We start from the raw sequence: 20440 nt of genomic DNA, 5'->3' as shown, positions 1-20440 counted from the left end.
TGGACATCTCGGAATCACATCTAGGAATTTGTTCTACATACTTACAAGGATATTCACTACAGCAACGTGTGGAAGTAGAAACAAATGTCCATCAATACGGGACTGGTTGGATAAAAGGGACGTGATGGAATTCATTGCTGCCGTTTAAAAGAATGAGGTAGATCTTTACATGCTTACTTGACAATATGCCCATTAAATAGTCTTATGTGAGAAAAAAATAGTTGCAGAATATATGCGGCTTGATACCATGTTTTGAAAAAACCCTATTAAATAAATATATGTATATGTAAGTTTGAGCATGTTTGTGTGTATAAATTCATTTCTCAATAACCCCATGGGGGGGCGGTGACTGGATTACTCCCACTTCCCAGATGAGGGAATTGGTACTCAGGTGCATCCTTGAGGTCACAGGGTTTCTGAGTGGAGGAGTCAAGATTGGAATTGAATCCAAGCCTGACCTTCAACCACCGCACAATCCTGACTGTATGAGCGCGTGGTGGTTTCTGTGAGGAAAAGGTCTGATGGCACACGTGCCAAGCTGTTGATAACATACATTTCACATAAGCAAGTAATATTTTTGGAACTTAAAATGAAGATGTTTACAAAAGCAAAGAAAGGTGCTTCCCTGGTGGCTCAGTGGTTAAGAATCCGCCTGCCAATGCAGGGGACACAGGTTTGATCCCTGGTCTGGGAAGATCCCACATGCTGCGGAGCAACTAAGCCCGTGCGCCACAACTACTGGGCCTGCAGTCTAGAGCCTGCGAGCCACAACTACTGAGCCTGCGTGCCGCAACTACTGAAACCCGTGTGCCTAGAGCCTGTGCTCCGCAACAAGAGAAGCTACAGCAATGAGAAGCCTGTGCACCACAAAGAAGAGTAGCCCCCATTCGCCGCAACTAGAGAAAGCCTGCGTGCAGCAGCGAAGACCCAACACAGCCACACACACACACACACACAAAATAATAATAAAAGTAAAAGTTCTCCTAGATCCCAAACTGCCCTCCTTCCCACATATATTCCTCCTGAAACATATTTCTGCCTCAGGGCCTTTGTAGTGGCCATTACCCTGCCTGGACCGCCCTTCCCCAGCTGTGCCTTCTCATTCAAACTGGAACCTCACATCACCCTGTTTAAAAAAAAAAAAAAAAAAAGCACAAAGAAAGCCACTGCTGGGCTCTTTCTTAGCTTGTCTTTCTAGCTGCCCAGGGACAGGGCAGGCACTCACCTCCTGGCTGCTCAAGAAAATATCGGTGTGGATTGGTTCTATCTGCACCGAGATGTCACACGTCTGGGTTGCGTTCCTGGCCTTCTGTTCCCTCTCCTTGTGCAGCTGGAGCCTGTGTTTCTCTTGGGAGGCCCTAGGACAGAGAAGATGAGACACTGGGCAGCAGAGTGGTTGGCAGCATGCATTCCGGGAACCGTGAATGACCTTTGTACCCACGAACAGAATTGGAAAAGGGACCCCCATTTTTACAGGGAACCAAAATCTTTGAGCCTTCAAGTCTACTGCCCGAAGATTTCTAGGGAAATGAGCTTCGGGGGACTTAAGGCTACAGTGACCAGACAGGCAGGCCCCTACCCATCCTTGCTTCCTGCATTGGGTCTGCGGGACACCTGCTGTGACATTCATGGGGGGTATTTACTGTGTGTCTGCTGTTTCTAACACTTATTATGTGTCAACCCTTCTATTTCTCATAGAAGTCCCATGAGGTGGGGACTCTGCTTGCCCCGTTTTACAGACAAGGAGAGAGACATATAGCAATTTGCCTGTGGTTGTGGAGCTTGTAGGTGAAGGCGCCTGGCCTCGAATCCATGCAGCCTGGGTCTGGAGGCTATTCTTTTAATCACTATGTGAATCTGCCTTGGCCATGAACCACGAAGCACATGAAGCTACAGGGTACACATGAGATATCAATTCTACGCAAACTTTCTTGGGAAAAACATTAATCTTATGTCAAAATATGGATACACTATAGATGGAAATGCAAACTCACATGTATTTTTGAGACGAATCCGTGGGACAACAATATATTTAGTTTAAGCTGACCTCTGACACCTCCAGTCTATACCTTTGTACAGTCAATATTTACTACGTTCCTTTATATGCCAGGCACCGTGTGAATGCTGGGGAGTCATAGAGTCTACACAGGGGTTCTCATGGGGAAGGCAGACAATCAGCAGGTGGGAGCAGCCTGGCTGTGTGAGAAGGGTTCGCTCAAGTGGCATGAAGCAGCTGATGGACCCCAGGCAGAGCAGGAGCCCTTGGCTATGTTTCGTGGCGGCAAATGATGGAGGGCTTCCTGGAGGAAGTGGCATTTAAGCTGAGACTCATCTGGAATATTGGGCAGGAATGTCTAGATGCACAGAACTGAGCAAAGCTTTGTTTTAAATGATGAGGTTGTAAAGCAATGAAATGTATGTCATTCATTCATCTACTCATTCATTCAACTCTTCAACCAGCATTGACTGAGCACCGCCCCCCCACCGCCCCCTGCTCTGCCTCTCTGTGCCAGGCTCCCTGGGCACTTGGGTGTGCCTGGGCTCCACACACCCGCCGTGCAGACCTTCCTACCCACCTGAGTGTCTGCTTGAGGGCCTCTAGCTCCTTGTCCTTCTTCTCCAGCAGGCTGCTCATCTGTGCCATCTTTTCCTTGAGCACACTCAGCTCGCTGCTTTGTTGCTGGACCAGCGCCACATTCCGCTCCAGCTCCACCTTCTGCTTCTCGTTAAGCTCCCCTGGGAGTGACGTGGAAGCTGGTGAGGGGGTCTCCCGCCCCGGGTCTCCGCGAGGGCCACAGCAGCTCTGCCAGGCCTCTAAGAGCCACGAGGCGGTCCACCCTCCAGGGATGCTCTGGGGGCTTCAGTAACGGCCAGGAGGTCTGCGTGCGTCTTCCCCCCCAAAACAGCAAAACGGCATTACCTTTCAGTGAGCGCTGGCGCCATGAGGCAGCCCGCGAGGCGCCTGCCCGGCCCCAGCTGTCAGGACCTGTGAGCCTGTGGCATGCTAGGGCACCTTCGGCTGCCTGCTCTGCATGTTTGCCTATGGCGTTCTAAGGCCTCTGGAGACTGCTCTGCTCATGAGCCTGCCAGAGGCAACAGCTTCCAACCACGGACCGGTGGAGACAGGCAGGGGTACACAGCCCAGCTCCCTCCCACCCCAGATGGCACCCCTGCGACCACACTGCAGTAGTAACCTCAGTCCCCCACTATGCCCACTGACCGACCAGCACAGCCGTTATCTGCTTTCTTCCCCCTCCTGTCTTACTTCACCTCCACTGCTGTCTTCCCTGGGATCATCTCTCAAATAAACCACCTGCAGTGGAATTCTGGTCTTAGGGGTCTGCTTGTGGGAAAACCCAAAGTAAGACACCTACACTGGGACTTCCCTGGCGGTCCAGCCGTTAAGACTCTGCGCTTCCAGCGCAGGGGGCGAGGGACTGATCCCTGGTCGGGGAACTAAGATCCCACATGCCGCAGGGCCAGAAAAAAGACACCAACACTGCCTTGAGTCTTCAAAGCAACACTACAAGGCAGTTCCTAGTAACACCCCCATGTCACAGGTGCAGAAACTGAGGTTCACAGAGGTCAGGGGACTTGCCTAAAGTCGCTCAACTAATAAACAGCACATCCAGAACCGGGTCCAGCGCCTCCCCGTTCTAGAACTGGACACTGTAGCCTCTCTCCCACGTGTTCTCATAACTTGGTATGGAAAAATCACTCTTTGAGAAATCCTGCCATAAAAGCCTTGGGGACATCAGCTGGTCCAGACACAGGAGCAAACACCACTGAAGGTCTGGGGTGCACAGGATTTGAGATGGGGACGAGAGGAGTGTTCCTCACCCTCCCTCCACCTCCCCAAACCTAGTTACAGCCCACGACTCCTGCCCTTTGGCTGGATGGAAGCTAGGGATGGGAAAAGAAGACAGCTCTAAGAAGCAAGAAGAAGAGAGGCAAAAATAAAAGTCTGGGAGAAGAAGGGTCAAGTAGGAATATTCAGTCAGACTTGTGTCCGTCCAGAAGAGAGCGGACCTCGCAGCTATTTCACCCCTACTCTAGTGGTCTCTGACGTCCAAATCAACCCCGGGAGGCAGACGTGCTGCAGGTGTTTTTGCATCAGAGGAAGGAGAGGCCCGGGGGACACCTTACTTGAGGTCCCTAAGCTGTTGGGTGCTAGGACTTGTGCCGGCTGGCCTGCCCAGGGGTGCCCACGGTTGACCCCCAAGCCTTTGCCCCCAGAGACAAATCCTCTGTGGTCATCAGAGATTCTCTCCAAAAAAGAAAGTTGCGTTTCCATACAGAGGTCCAGAGCCATCTGAGAATGTTCCCTGTAGCCCCATGTCAAAAGGAATCAGTTCAATACCCAGGATACAGCGCTTGCTGACCCTGAGCTAAAAGTACGGTGACGGCCCAGGAAATCAGGTTGAGTGGGATTTTGAATGCCCAGCTTTCCAACCCTTCAGACACGTTTCTTTCCTTTCTTGAAGTGGGTCAGGAAATCAAGGGACATGGGCAAGTGTACACACCTCTCAAATCTGACATTCGGCTATGGGCTTCAGTGAGGTTCCTCCGTAACCTCATGATGATCTCCTGCTGAGACAGGATTTCCTTCTGAGCAGTCAATAAGTCCTCTCTGAAATTCACAGAAACAGACCAAGTCAGTTCAACGCAATCTCCCTGGTGTCTTGAGTGCCTGGAAGGGGCCAAGTACAAAGGCAAAGTGATCCCCAGTCAATGATGGTCCGCGTGATGCCAGTCCCAGCAAGGGCGATAAGCACACTCTTTAAAAATTCTCAAAACAAAAATCCATTTTGATCCACCTTCATTACAAAGAAATACATGGAGACAGAACAAAGGATCCCGGCCGGGTTCGCTCTGAGGTTGAGATATGACTAGTATGAAGTTGAAACCTCTTGCTGCTCAAGCGTCTGTCAGCGTGAACCAATGCTCTTGTGGACTTTTGATCTTTGGTGCAAAGAGGAAGGAAGACTATTTTTTTGTGGGTTCAGGGATTCTTTGAGGACGAGGAAGAGGAGAGAGAAGAGGACGGTATGGCTTCCGTTCTCTCACCAGCTTCTTTTAATTCCTGATGGAGAGACGTGGTACCACGTGAGTGAGTGGTGCTCATGGGGCCCTTTGCAGAAGTGTGGGCCCTGGGGCCCAGAAAATCAAGGAGGACACAGGGAGGGTGGGATGAGGGCAGCTCTTTGGCCCCATGCCCCAGAGGGCAGGACGTCTTTGGCACCATGACGATCAGGGTGGCTGACAGGGAAGCAGTGTTCCGTGGGAAGGGGCCCAGCGTGACAGCGGGAGAGGTGCCCTGAGGGGAGTTATGAGCAAGGGTGAGACATCCCAGCCCTGAGAGACGCGTGCTGTGTGTGTGTGTCTGTCTATCTGTGTGTCTCTCTCTCTACTCCTTGGCTATAACTCTTCCAACTTGAGGATGAAACTCTGCCTCAAGGGTGTCCACAGCTAAGGAAGTGGACCAGAGAAGAGTAACGTGGTGCTGATTCTTCTCCAGGTCGTGGCTACTGCTGTCTTTAGAGAGAGCTCTTTCTACCAGGAGGAGTCAGTTAGGAACTTTTCAGAACATGGAGGCTGAGTATCTGAGTATCTTTGCCCTCTTGAGGTAAAACCCCTGTGACGTTAGACTTTGGTAACTGGTACGTGGCACAGGGCTCAGGCTGGTGGCTCGTCTTTTTCGAGAAACTTTCTGAATCCTTTCTCTGCATCACATTCCTGCCTACTGTTTGGACACTGCTTGTCAGTGGCTTTCAGGATCTTTCCCATTCATGGATTTTGTTTCCCTGGAAACTGTCAGCTCTTTGTGGCTCCAGGTATGGACTTTGGGGTTGGGAGGAAGCTTCAAGGTCGTTTAGTCCAACCTCTTAACTTTGAACCATCTGCAGGACCCACTCCACCAAGTGGTGTTTGAAACCTGCTTATAATACCCAGGAATGCACTTGCCTCGAGCAGGTACTTGGAAAAAGTAGCCAGTCATAGCATTAGCTGGCATTCATGTACCTCATCTCACCAGCAGGGAAGCCGAGGCACAGGAGGTGATGTGACCTGCCCGGGGCCACACACCTGGAGAGTGTTGAGTTGGAATTTGAACATGATCGAGAAACTAAAGGGATCGAAAAACTCAAATACCAGCAAGAATAGCCCAGACTCAACTCCTTTTTGCAGACTCTGACAACGTGGCCAGAAGCAGGGGTCCAGTCGGGTACTCACATCAGGTGTCCACACACTGCGTCTTTGGCGGTGCTCTCCACCGGAGGTGCTGCCACAGGGTCTTGCTGTGTTTCCCCCTCCTGGGCTGAATCAGAGGGACAGGCCAGCGTCACCACAGTCCTTACACAACGGATGTCTTCCTTCCCCTTTGCTTATCAACACACCTATGTCTTTCTCAACTTACAAAGCTTCCCTATGCCCCCAGCCCTCTCCACCTAATGGGAACCAACGTGTGTTCTGTGTCACAGGCTGCCGCCTCCCGCCGCACCATGTATGAGCTCATGAAATCTTCCCAGCTACTCTCTAAGGCAGGGATCACTGACTCCATTGACAGACGAGGAGATGGGCGCAGGAGGGGTGGAGCCTTAACCCCTGGGTCGCACCTCCTGCCCTATTTCCTGCTCTCCGCTCAGATGAGAGTCTCGTCCTGTCCTCACCTCCCACTTACTCCTCAGCCCACGCCTCCAGTTTCCGCCCTCACCCTCAGTTCACCCACTCATTTATTCGTTCGACAGATGCTTAGGGAGCACCTGCTTGATGGCAGGCATGGAGCTAAGAGTGGGGTGACAAAGATGTAGTCGCTCTCGGGTCCCAGCTGAAACATCCTCCCTCCGACCTGGACTTGGGCTGGGAGACTGAGTCCCGTCCTGTGCCCGTGCCACGGTGCCCTGTCCATCCTGGGTCCCCTGTCAGGGCAGCGATTTGGCTAGCTGCCTGGCCTGTCCATTGCTGAACCCCCAGTGCCTAGAATGAGCTTGGCACATAATAGATGATCAGTTATGCACGTTGAGTGAATGAATCCACGAGGTGAGCCCTGACAGCTTGTCAACTGGCTTGAGGCTAGGACCACGGTTCTCAACCAGTGGGGAGTTTACCCTGAAGGGGACGTTTGGCCACGTCTGGAGACATTTTTGGTTGTCGCACTGGGGTGGGGGTGGGGGCTACTGGCATCCGGTGGGTAGAGGCCGGGGTGGCTGCTCAGCGCCTAAGTGCACAGGACGGCCCCCAACCAAGAGCCCTCCAGCCCAAATGGCAGTACTAGTGCCGAGGATGAGAAGCCCTGGCCCGAGGCCTCTACTTCCAGAACTCTTTTCCAAGAGCTCACTGTCTTTAGCTTTACGCATCACCTTGGTCATTCAGGGCGAACAAGTGCTCACAACTCTTGAGTTCTTTCTTCAGCCTCTTTTTTTTTTTTTTTTTTTTAAAGAGATAAACCCCAGCTGGTTATAAAAGTGCATTAGACAAAGTTGCAAATTGCTGATGGCAGAGAGATGCCTTTGAAAGGCCCCTGCACGGGATGTTTCCACATGGAAAAGATGATTCCCGTGGTGCTGCTCTGACACCCCTAACAGCCCCGGCAGACTGTGCCCCTCGCTGGCTGACCGGCTCGGCACAAAGGCTGTCCCTGCTCATTGCTGTTACTTCTGTTGAACCTGGGCCTTGAGGGCGCCTAACCTTGCTGTGTAACAAGAAGAAAAGGCCTCCAGACAATAGAGGAGCTTTTAAATGAGGCGCAGACTTTTCTTCTGCATCAGTCTAGGGGGACCCACAGGGTCATCAGAACCTGCCCTGAACACTAAGATTTCCTCGGCGTCTCTCTGGACCAACCTGGGTCATTGTCCTTCAACGTTGCAATCTCTCCTATTTTATTACGGTGTTCGGTCACTTTCTGGAGTCTTTCTTCAAGACTCACAATCGTCTGGGTGTGCTGTTTGATTTGGTCCTTGTATTCCATGATCTGTTTTTCAAATCCGTGCTTCTGGGATTCCTGTTCTTCTTGGAGGGCCCTTACTGTGAGCTGTTGCAGCTGCATCCGCTCCTCCATCATGATCTGGGAAAACAGACGTGGTTAACATGATCTTGGGAGCTGGATAAGAGGACGATAACAGCAATAACAACATGGGCTCCCTGCACCCACCAGCACCAAGCTCTGCCCCGCCCCAGGACCTTTGCATGTGCTGTTCCCTCTGCACGGTACAATCTTCCCCCAGCTCCTCGCATGGCTGACGCCTCATGTGACAGGCCTCAGCTCCAATGTCACCTCCTCAGAGAGACCCTCCCTGACTGCCTATCTGAAGGAGACATGATCCTGTTTTATTTCCCCTGAGGCACTTATCACCATCTGAATGATCTCTTGTCTTTATTTCTTGCTCCCACTGGAATGTAAGCTCCATGAGAGCAGAAACTTACCCTTTCTTATTTACCAATATGCCCACAGCATCAGTGTCTAGATCCCTGTCACAGCATCTAGACCCAGATGCTCAGTAAGTGTGGGTTGAATTAGTCAGTGAACAATTTTATAAGAGAAAAGTGAATGAATTTGTAGTTCTTAAAAACAAAAATGGGGCTTCCCTGGTGGCGCAGTGGTTGAGAGTCCGCTTGCCGATGCAGGGGACACGGGTTCGTGCCCCGGTCTGGGAAGATCCCACATGCCATGGAGCGGCTGGGCCCGTGAGCCATGGCCGCTGAGCCTGTGCGTCCGGAGCCTATGCTCCGCAACGGGAGAGGCCACAACAGTGAGAGACCCGCGTACCGCAAAAACAAACAAACAAAAAAACCCAAAAATAATCAGTGGTCCCCTGATGGTGAGTCAGAACTTTTCCCTTGACCGCCCCCCACCTTCCTCCCCTCTCGGGATGACATCATTCTCCTGCTACCTGGATGACGTCATCCTCCTCCTCCTGATTCCCTTAACACGTTGAGCCTCTGATCTTCTCCAGATGCGTAAATTCTCTGCCTGAGACGCTCACACGTGCCTGCTGTCTCAACAATCACTCCCCCAAGGCTATCTTCCAAATTTTGTTCCCATGTCTTGCTTCCTGCCCCAAATCTATTTTATCGCCCTGCCAAAAGTTTGGGCAACTTTTGAACTTGGTACCCCACCCTCGTCTCAGTCTGAATTCTTCACCTTCTCCAGAAGACAGCCCCTCTCCCACAAGAGACCCCCCCCCGACACAAACCCCGACCCCCATCTTCCCCGCATCTCCACCGTGTGTCATCAGCCCGCCCGGTGCCCTGGCTCCAAGCTCGCCCGCCTCCTTTGGTTCCTCCCTCTTCTCAGTGCTCCTGTCCTGTCAGTCAGTTGTCGAGTCCTGCCATTTTTTCTGCTCACTGTCTCCAGAGTGACTCCTTCCTTCCCCTCCTCTGCTGCCCCGAGTGTCCAGGTCCTATGACTCAGGACTACAGCAACAACGTGCCACGCCCCGAGCTGGTGTCTCCAAGTCCAGTCCCACTCAGGTTCACTCTGTGCACTTCTGCCAGGTCAATCCTCATCAACTCCTTGTCCACAGACCTGTCTGTTCAATGTATGAAGGACAGGTGGGTGCAACATTGAGCCCTGATGGTGGAGGGCCTTGAATGCTGAGATGAAATTGAAAAACATTATCTTAACGTCTGAGGAATAGTCGCTGATCCCTAAATTCTGGGGCTGCTCAGTGCTTCAGCCTGATCCTGTGAAGACCCTGAATTACAACATCTTAGAAGACCCTGGACAGAGGGCGTCATCTTAGCTTCTGTTTACTTTTTATACTAAACTAATGCTTCCAGCAGAGGGTGATTTGACCCTGCCAGAGACATTTGGCAAAGTTGGAAGACATTTTTGGTTGTCACACTGGGGGAAGGGTGCCACTGGCATCTCGTGGGTACAGACCAGGGATGCTGCTACACATCCTATAATGCACAGGACATGAGAAAGAGTTACCCCACCCAGAACATCAACAGTGCAGAGGCTGAGAACCCCTGGTCTACACCACGCATCCTCATGGCATCATGATCTCGCATTGAAGGGAGAATTCTCCCGTCCCCAGAAGGCACTGACTTACCATTTTCGTCTTAGCAGTTTCCAGTTCAGCTAATGTTTCACTTAATTTCATGGTGAGGCTCTCTGCTTTTAGACTTTCAGCCGTCTTTGTTTTCTGAGTCTTTTCTACCATGGCCAATGCATCATTTAATTTATCATTTAAAATGTCTTCTTTTTGCATTTTTAAATCTATCTCCTAGACAAACAGCAAACATCAAATTAACAGAAATTCAGGTATAAATATCTACCCTAGCCTCTCCCTCCCCTGTTTTCAGAGAGGAGGTGACCTCTGTTCTGGTATTGTTCTGTTGATCCTTTTAAAGTCCAAAGCCCATGTTTTCTCTGGAAGGTTCCAATGATTACAGAACTCTTTTTTTATATGCAGCTGAGATCTGTCTACTTGAGATTTCTCGTCTCTGAGCTCAGTGCTGTCACCTGGAGCTCATCGAGCAAGTTTTATTTCTCTTTTATGAGACAGCCCTTTAAATATTTGAGGAGGGCTGTCATGTCTCTCCCTAAATCTATTTTCCAGGATAAATGTGCCAAGTTCCTTCACCCCTTCGTCACAGGACCTGCCTCCAGGACACTCCTCCATCTTCCTCTGTGGCTTCGGCCGTGGGATGACCTCCCCTCGTCCCGTGGGGCCCCGGCAAGATTGGACTCTGGTCGCCATGTCCTCAACACCTTCTCCCTCCTCCCGGGACCCATTCTTCCGATCTTTGTCGAAATTCTACTCTCCTCCTTGGGTCCATTCTCCAACACTGTGGAATGTGGGCTTCGTGACAGGCACTGTGCTGGGGCTGGACGCACTTTATTTATTTATTTGACTTCATTCTTTAGAGCAGTTTTAGGTTCACAGTAAAATTGAGCAGAAAGTACAGAGTTTCCATGAACTCCTGCCCCCATCACATGCACAGACTCCTCCACGGTCAACATCCCCACCGGACTGGTACATTTCTTACACTGATGAACCTGCCTCCACACATCATTGTCCCCCAAAGTCCATAGTTTACGTTAGGGTTCCCTCTTGGTATTGCACATTCTGTGGGTTTGGACAAATGTACAATGACATGTGTCTACCATTAGAGTACCATGCAGAATAGTTTTACTGCCCTAAAAACCCTACGTATTCCTTCTGTTCACCACCACTCCCCTAACCAATCCCTGATCTTTTTTTTTTTTTTAATCCCTGATCTTTTAACTGTTGCCATAGTTTTGCCTTTTCCAGAACGTCATATAGTCGGAATCATACTGCATGTAGCCTTTTCATGAACATTATTTAATCCAAAACAACCCCCCCAGGGGACTTCTCTGGCAGTCTGGTGGTTAAGACTCCATGCTTCCACTGCAAGGAGCATGGGTTTGATCCCTGGTTGGGGAACTAAGATCCCGCGTGCTGTGCGGCGCAGCCAAATAAAGAAAAAGAAAAAGAAGAAGAAGAAAATAACCCCCAAGTGATTCTATGTATGGTAATATTTGGGAACCTTTCTTTGAAGAAAACGATCTAAGATCGATGTGAATGGACTTGAAGATCTGTTTAGTCCCATCTGGTCTATTTAGTTATTTATTTGGCTGCATCGGATCCTTGTTGCGGCATGCGGGATCTTTCGTTGCAGTGAGAGGGCTCTTCGTGACGGCGTGCGAGCTCCTCTCTAGTTGTGGCGCGTGGGCTGTAGCGCATGCAGGCCTAGTTGCCCTGCGGCATGTGGGATCTTAGTTCCCCGACCAGGGATCGAACCCGCGTCCCCTGCATTGGAACGCAGATTCTTAACCATTGGACCACCGTGGAAGTCCCAGCCCCATCTGGTCTTGAAAATCCTTTGAAATTGTATTTACCTGTATTTAAATTTAACCCACTATTGTCAGGTTGTGTGTTTATCACGTGCCTTGACTTTTGAGATATCGGCTTGCGTGTGTGTGTGTGTGTGTGTGTGTGTGTGTGTGTGTGTGTATGTGTGTCTTGTACTGTTGGGACCCAGGAGGGGTGAATTCAGTCCTCCAGCTTGGAGGTGCCTAAGACAGGGTCCTGTGCAACAACTTCTGCTTCTCCTGCATCTCCTACTCTCAGTAATAATCATAAACGTGGTTTGATTATGAAGGTGATGATAGCGATGATGACAGATTCTGGTGGAGAAATAGCACCAAGGCGATCAGACATTCAGGCATCTGTATCCTGCTGCCCCCTCTGTGACCCCGGGCAGCTGAGCCTACACCAAGGTCAAGGATAGAGAGAGGAGGGGTGATGATGAGAAGTCCTAGAGTCAGGTAGTCCTGGGTTCAGATTCTGCCCCTCCACTTCCTGGCTGTGAGATAATAACAACAACAACAACAACAACAATAAAACAAGCAGCATTCACTGAGTGCCAGGCGCTTGTCTCTGTGTATGTTAGCAATCTAGCCTCACAACTCCATGAGGTTGATCTATCGGATCATCTGTATTTCATAAGTGGGGAAACCAAGGCACAGAGGTGGCAACTCCTGCCTAGTGTCCCACAGCCAGGGGGTGGCAGAGGTAGGATTTGAACCCAGACCGCCTGCCCCCAGAGCCTGGTGCTCAGCCATGCTGGCTCCTCCACGTCTTTTCCTCTTTGAGACTCATACCTCCTTCTGCCTGGTTATGCGGTTCTCCAGATCTTGCACCTTTTTCTTTTCCTTCTCTATGGCCTCCTTCGCTTTGTGTTTCTCGTAGGCGATGCTGCTCTCTGAAATCTGGAAGTCAACAACAAGCGGTTTGAGGGTGTGTGCACGAGAAAGGAAGGGAAGTGACAACAGCAAGGGGAAGCCAGGATTAGTAATCGTTGACACCAGTGAGTCAGGGTTTGGGAGTGAGAGCTCAAGGCACTGGGTGCTCGCTGGAGAGAGAGGTGAGAAGGGTGGCGTGCCCAGCATGGTGAGAACCCGCAAGTCACGTCTTGGTTAGTTGTGTCCTTAAAAGAGAGAGTTATTCGTCTTTCAGGATTTCTGGGCTGGTGTTCAGGAAGTGACAGGCTGGTGAGTGTTCAGGTCAATGCATTTGGTGCTGAGCCGCGAACTAAACTACTAAACGGACAGGTGACGGCACCAGTGTGGTCCCTTGTTGGGAAGTACCTGGCTTCTTGGGAGGTGGGGCAGGAGAGGCAAAGGGCAGGGGTGGGGGGCGGGAGGGGGTGGGGGGATACACCTCCTGTGCCAGCAGGCCTGACGCCTGTGGCTTCAAAGGACACTGGCGGTCTCTCTCCAGCCTACAAAGGCTTGGGTCCAGAAATTGAAGCCCAGGACAGTTTGGGACTGAGAACATATACCCCACAGATACGGTGATGGAGAGGGGATTGGAGCCCAGCTTCAACTACACAAGCCCCAGGAGGGAAACAGCCAGAGTAGGGTCGAGAAACCCTGTTTGCAGTTGTTGAAACTCTTGTAGTTTCAACAATTTATATATGCATAAACAAAAGACTGGAAAGCTATGTACCAAAATATAAATAATGGCTATTTGGGGTGAATTGAGATTATGGTAATTTATATTTTCTTCTTTTCACTGGTCTGTATCTTCTAAATTTTCTTTAGTGAACATGCATTATTGGGTAAAAAGAAAATCTACTGACATTGTTACACTTTGGGGGTGGGTGGCTCTGGAGAAAAGAGGATCTTCCCGACAGCCTTGCTGTTCTAGCATTACGTCCTGGGCCTCCATCCCCCCTGCCCTGCTCTGCACACGGGCCTCCCCGCCCCACCTGGGCTCTGACTCTCCTCCCTGCATGGGCTTGGCATTTTCCCACTGCCAAGTCTGCCTAAGACTGTCCAGACCCCACCCTGCGAGTCTGTGTCCTGCCTGACGTAAGAGGCCACATGCCCCACGGGAGGGCACCCTCCCTTCTCTTATTCTGCGCCGCTTGGCAAATTACAAATGAAAATGATGATGATGATACTGCCCACGCTCTAAATTCTGCAACATGAGCCCCTGCACCGTGCACTGAATGCGAGCCCCCAGGTGGCGTCTGCCCCCCATTCTGCACGTGAGGACACAGAGGCTGTAAGTGAGGCAGGGAGAGGATGAGTAATGCATTAAGGTCACACCATCTGGAAGTGGTGGTGCCAGTTCAGATGCCAGTGCCCTGCCCTAGCCACCCTGCCACCTGGCTTCTGGACCTGGCCTGAGCTGTCCTCCTGATTCCAGCCCCACCCTACCTGGAGGCAGGAGACATGCTTGTGTATTCAAACGTAGACTGGCACAGAGTCTGCCACCCTGCTCAGCGGGAGCCCACACTCTAAAGCCCCACCCCTGGCCCATCTGTATAAGGGCTGATCTGGGGGCAGCTATGACCGCAGTTTGGGTTCTACCCCTTAACAAGGCTCGCTCTGTGTCGGAGCTCCCTCGCCCTGTGTGGACTCTGACCTCACTTCCCTGCAGGGGCTGGCACAGCCTCACTCCCAAGGTCTTTGCTTGCCTGTCCAGCCCCCATATCCCGCCATGCACTCCATCCTCCCCACCCGACCGGGACTCTGACCTCACCTGCGGAGGTGGTCACAATGCATGCACGGACTCCTCGAAACAAACCTCTGTCACAGCACCCGCATTAGAGATGGGGACACAGAGAGGGCAAGGGGCTTGCCCAGAGTCACACAGCATGTTGGGGCAGAGCTGGAATTGGGACCAGAATCGACACTTTTAGCCCACCCAGCTCTGCTGCCATGCCTCGCTTAGCCTACTGTGTGTCTCCCTCCGGCTTTCTTCCTCTGACCCATTTGGCTTCCGTCTTGTTCCAGCTTGATTTCATTCTTCCCGTCCTGCCCCTGTCCCTCTGGCAAACTCCGGTCCCTCTCCTTTGCACTTGGAACCCCTGACCTAGTGGCATTCTCTTCCCGCAGATGTTCCCGTGGTGTTCCCTCTGCCCTCCAGTTCTTACGCAAGGTCACCTCCTTGGAGACGCCCTCCCCGCTGGCGGGCCACTCTCTAACCCACCCTGGTTTTGTCTACCCCACAGCCTGTGGCTCTGGAGTCACCTGTGTTTGTTTACATGGTTGTCTGTCCTCCGCCCTAGAGTGGGGGGCATGGCCGTGGTCCGTCTAGTGCTCTGCAGTATCCCTGACACCCAATAAGGTCTGGCACGTGGTAGGTACTCAGTAAATATTTGCAGATGGATGAATAAAACTGAATTAAACAATTCATTGAGTCACCAGCTTTGTTTCTGGAAGTTCCATGAGGGCCGGCACATGTCTGTGTGTGCCCCCTCTGTCCCTACAGTCCGGCTCCTGGAGATGCCATCACAGGTCACTGAGGGCACGGCCACCTGGCCTCCTGGGTCCGAGAGCCCTTCTTTGACTTTCACGGCATGACTCGGGCGTTCATCCCTCCTCTGAGCCTTGGGGCCTGCCTTTCATGGCGGCTCCGGCTGGTAAGCCCAGTCCCCAGGCTGGTGGCAGTGGATGTCACTGGCTCGGCCTGGGCCTGGCACTTGGACACCCCTTCCCCCTCCCACATCACCCTGTCCTTGAGGGTGTGCTTCTCATCTCTTCCAGAAGGCACTGACCCCTGGTGCTTATTTGATGTGACCACCGTGTGAGCTGGTTGTGTACCGTCTACTCCATCTTACGCTGCAATGTTTGTGTCTCTATCTGTCCATCGGCCCAGGGAGGGTCTACTTTGGAGTCTATGAAACTAGGAGGCTGGCGCCAAGAGGGTGTTTTCCTACTGTGCCCACGCTGGGTGCATCATAAATACTTTTCGACGACGAGGAGCATGCTGGCTGAGGGACTGACCCAGACTCCAACCCAGCGGGTCTCCCCTGGAGTGCAACTCCCTCCCCTAGGTAGTTGGCCAGCAGTGCTTTTGAAGACGGCCCTCTGTGTGCGAGTGCAGTTCTAAGTACTTAATATACACTAACTCATTTAATCCCGCGAGGCAGGGACTGTACCCCTCCCCATGTTACAGATGAGGAAACTGACGCACAGGAGGTTAGGTGATCTGCCCTAGGGTCATACAGCTGGTGAGTCCTATGTTGTGATATCCGCCACTCTGAACGGAGGCACGGCTCCCCACCTGCCCGCTTTACCACCTGCTCTACCTCAGGGCACCGAAACACAGCCTCACATCTGGTTCTGGAGCTCCTTCCAAAGGGCTTTTGGCTGCCACCACCCAATTTCTCTCTCTCTGCTCTTCAGACCTCCTTCTGCTGGGTTAAGTGGTTCTCCAGATCTCGCACTTTTCTCTTTTCTGTCTCTAAGGCTTCCTTTGCTTTGCTTTTCTCATGGGCAATGCTGCTCTCCAAAATCTGAAAATCAATGACCAGGCTTTTTGGTTGCCTGCACATTTAGGGGGAAAATTGCTAATAACGATGATACTAATAATGACAGTAGCTCAAACGTTGAGGGTTGGTCTTCCGTGCCAGGGCCCAAGGCCAGCGCTTCTCACTCCCGTCACTCTCACGGCAACCTCATCAGAGAAGTTAGCGTCACCATTTAACAGATGAGGAAACTAAAGAACGGAAAGTTGGTGAGGGTGCGGGGACCATGAAGTTTGTTAGTGGTGAGGCCAGGATTGAACCCCTCACGTTGCCTGTGGGTGGAGGCCCTGGCAGGGAGCAAGCCAGCAGAGGCGACCAAGCCTGTCTTATTTCAGAGTCTGAGCTCTTATCATTGTGCCAGGCAGCCTCTGTGATAAGAAGAAGAAGAATCTCATTAATAATGGAATTTCCCATTGTTGAAGTAAATCTCTGAGAGACAATCAGGTTTCTAGAGGAGGGCAGTGTATTGAATTAATGAGCCACACGTAACAATCTCTAGGGGGGCGGGGGCAAAGCTCACAAGGGAAGCTCTGAGAGGACGCGAGCGCTGTGATTGGTAATTAGTGCCCGCAGTCAGGGACTTTCATCTAGGAAGCAGCTTGCCGATAAGCCGTTCAGTTAAATGGTTTATGCAAATTGCAGAAGGCTAGAAGTTGCCGGTAAGGCCCCTGTTTCTAGTCACTGCGAGAAAGGGCACCTCAGATTCATCATCATTATGTTAAAAAAAAAAAACAAACAAAAAGAAAGGGCACCTCAACTCTCAAACGGGTTGTGTTGTAAACACCAGCTTGGCAGAGGTCTGGAATTTGGAACACGGTTTCCATTATAGCTGGTGGTTAGGGTCCGAGATTGGTCTGCAAAAATATCGAATCCATCATATGGAGGAAATACTACACATTTTTATATATTTTGCAGTGAAAAGCAGTTTAAAAAACGCCAACACTCATCTGTTCCAATACCAGCCCCAACGAAGCAGAAGCGCAGTAACATCGCGGGAGCCTGGCGTCTCCCATGAGACGTGAGGAGCCGAAGGTCTGAGGAGGGTTTCAGGTTGAGGCATTTTCCTGCCCCACTGGCCTGATCTCACGTCTACACGCGGGACTTTGCTCTCGGCAGCTCCTCTGCAGCCGAGACGGGCGCTACGCACTACAGGGAAGCCTGTCCTCGTGCGACTCACGCCCAGGTCCCGTCCCCCCGGGCCACTTTGCTCCCACGCTCCTGGGCAGGTCATGGGAACTAATCTTTAACGTTACCTCCAAACCCGCATTATGACCTAGTGATTCTGTCGTCCTTAAAGATGCATCTGACAGTGTGGAGGAAGGTCTAATAGAAAGAAAAATCAAAGGACTGTTTGAGGTTGATCTAAGTCTGTGTCTGGGATTTTAATCTCAGGTTCCCCTGACAAGAAGCCACGGAGAGGTCCTGCCGGGAGAAGTGGGCTGACGCTGTCCTAGGCCTGGGTGACCCGGCCACAGCTCCTCCCTGCCATGGGGCTGTCCACCACCAGGCTTTCCTTAAATCTCCCTCCTGAAGTGCCCCGTGACCTCGAGATCTCTAAAATCAAGGGGCTTCCCCATCTTTGTGCTGATGACCTCTCAGTGGCATTTGGCCGCCGGGAACCCTTGAGACACCCTCCTCCTCCTTGCCACCCCTGGAGAAATAACTCAGGACCAGGTACTGACACTGTTTACACAGGCCTGCAGAGCACAGCTGCGCCGGAAACCTGAGTGAGACCCAACACATAAACACTTTCCCTCTCTGGATCGGATCAAATGACATGGGCTCTGCCCACCAGGCTCATTATTTCTCCCTCACTGGTGGGTGGGCCAGGGTTTCCCTCTGAGGAGTAGGGATGCAGTGGGGGATTTGTAGGAGGCAAGTACCTAAACAGAAGTGGAAGTACAGTGATTGATAGTATTAATAGCTACCATTCTTTGAGAGATGATTCTGGGTCAAACACTTTAGTGTACATTATCTCTAATCTTCACAGCCATCCTTTAAAGAAGGTAGGTATTGAGCCAGTAAGTAGCCCGGCCAGGCTGCAAAGCCTGCACTCCTCACTCCTCTGCGCTGCCCCAGGACCGAAGCGCTAATGAAAACATTTTGTAAAAAAGACTCAGGGATCTGAGGGTGACCACGAGGTAAGTATGAGTGAACACTGTAATAGGGCTTTTCCAAAAGCCATTTTGGACACATCAATAGAAGTACAACATCTTCAACGAGGGAGAGAAGAGTCCTGCTCTAGGCCACTAAATGCTGGAGAACTGTGTCCAGTTTTGCCTACAAAAACTTTAGGAAGAAAACAGATGATGGGTTGCAAACTCAGATGCCTACAGGGGCTCGACAGTTACCCAAAGTGAAGTGGGTTGTGTGTGATGCAATAGGGAATGGCGAGGACTGTGGCAAACTTCTGCTACTTGGTTCCACTCCGGCCCGTTTTTGCCAAGTGGAAAGGAGGGCCAGATTTCTGAACTTTTCAAGAGAGGGTGGAAATCTGGATTTTTCAGTATAGTTTATGAATTCAAGAAAAAACACTCTAGGACCAAACGTAACATGTCTGCAGGCCCTTTTCAGCCAGTGAGCTGCCCATCTGTGGCTTCTGGAGCACAGAGCAGCTCAGAGGAGCGGAACAAGGCCGTGCTCCAGGACTGGGAATGGCACTTGGGTCTGGAGAGGAGCGGGTGCCTCTAGTTTCAAGCATCTATAAAAGGTTATTCTGTGGAAGAGAAAGTATTCAATAGACGGGTCTTGCAGGAGCCCGGGGGGCAGGTGGAGGATTGAAACCCTTCTGGGAGAAAGTCTGGGTCAATTCAACCTAAAGGAAGAACGTTCCGCCAGCCCAAGGCATCAACACTGGGATAGACTGCCCTGGGCTGCAGAAAATTCCTTGGTGGTGGAGCTGAAGGTTGGATGATTTTAGGATGTTGTTGGAGGATACACGCAGCCCTGAAGTCCCACGATTCTGTAATTCCTCCATTTTTGGGATTCGGGATACAATCTCTGTACATGCTCATGTCACCAATCCCAACTTGTCGCCTATCTAAGGCTGCATTTTACGCTGTTTACAATTTTTCCAACTAATTGTGAAGGCCACAGCTCTAGGGCTCTCTCCTAGAGGCCCCCTTGCTTCTTCCCAGACTAGCTGAGCCCTCCCAAGGACAAATCACTCTAGGAAACTCTGCCACGCGCTTCTCCCCGTCATCTGTGGTTCTAAACTTCTTCCATTTGGCCCTCAAGCCGGATTTGGGCTGGAGCCAACTATCTCCCCGAGCTGCGTACCTCCTTCTGGCGGGTTAAGCGATTCTCCAGCTCTTGGACTTTGCTCTGTTCTTCTTCTAATGCTTCCTTTGCTCTGCTTTTCTCCTGAGAAATGGTTTCCTCCAAAGCCTGAAAGTCATGATTGTTGTTTAATAGACATGGTTACCACAGTAGGGATCTGGACTCTGTGCCAGGCACTGCACGGATTCACTCTTTCACTTCTCACAACAAGAAAACTCTTTCACTCCTCACTGCCACAGAAAACTGTGGGCAGTATACTTAGGGGCTAAGAGTATGGGGTCTGGAGTCGGCAGGCCCAAATTAGAGCCTCCGGTTGATCTTTCCTAGATGTATAGTCTTGGGCAAGTGAGAAGTTTTAGAAGCCTCAGTTTCCCTGTCTGTACAATGGGGACAGTAATAGTGCTTCCTGCATTGGGTTGATGTGAGGAGCAGATGAGATGATGAACATGAAATACTTGTCACATGATAACTATTCACTAGTAAAGATTAATCATTTCTTCTGTCATTTCAACTTTGCAAAGGAGGAAACAGGCTTAGAGAGATTAAGGAATCTGTTCAGTTTACTAGTAAATCACGTCAACAGGAGTTTGAACCCTGGTCCCTTTGACCCTAGAGACAGGAGTTGGCAAGCTACGGCATCTGGGCCAAATCTGGCCTGCTGCCTGCTTCTTTGTAAATAAAGGTTTATTGGCATCCCTCCATGCTCATCGTGGGTTGCCTACAACTGCCCCTGCACTGCAACAACAGAGCTGAGAAGCCACAACAGAGACCATACGACCCGCAAAACTGAAAATAGATACTATCTGGCTCTTCGTGGAAAAAGTTTGCTGCTCCCTGATTTAAACCATTAGTGTGTGCACAAATCAGAGGA

The 20440-nt window shown here is 51.1% G+C and overlaps 1 protein-coding gene across 1 annotated transcript in view; it reads right to left on the bottom strand.

Moving 5' to 3' along the window:
* Positions 1 to 20440, bottom strand: part of FHAD1 (forkhead associated phosphopeptide binding domain 1) — a 131332-nt gene that overhangs the window by 20017 nt on the left and 90875 nt on the right. Inside the window, exons 16-22 of the mRNA XM_060012343.1 lie at positions 12632 to 12739; positions 10053 to 10226; positions 7840 to 8062; positions 6232 to 6316; positions 4524 to 4630; positions 2577 to 2736; positions 1226 to 1358 (exon numbers count right to left, since the gene is read on the bottom strand). Of these exons, the coding sequence (XP_059868326.1) occupies positions 1226 to 1358; positions 2577 to 2736; positions 4524 to 4630; positions 6232 to 6316; positions 7840 to 8062; positions 10053 to 10226; positions 12632 to 12739 (990 nt within the window). The remainder of the gene's footprint in view (positions 1 to 1225; positions 1359 to 2576; positions 2737 to 4523; positions 4631 to 6231; positions 6317 to 7839; positions 8063 to 10052; positions 10227 to 12631; positions 12740 to 20440) is intronic.

Source organism: Delphinus delphis, chromosome 1 (genome assembly GCF_949987515.2).
Source record: "Delphinus delphis chromosome 1, mDelDel1.2, whole genome shotgun sequence".
NCBI lineage: Eukaryota > Metazoa > Chordata > Mammalia > Artiodactyla > Delphinidae > Delphinus > Delphinus delphis.
This window is presented reverse-complemented; position numbering and strand designations above follow the sequence as displayed.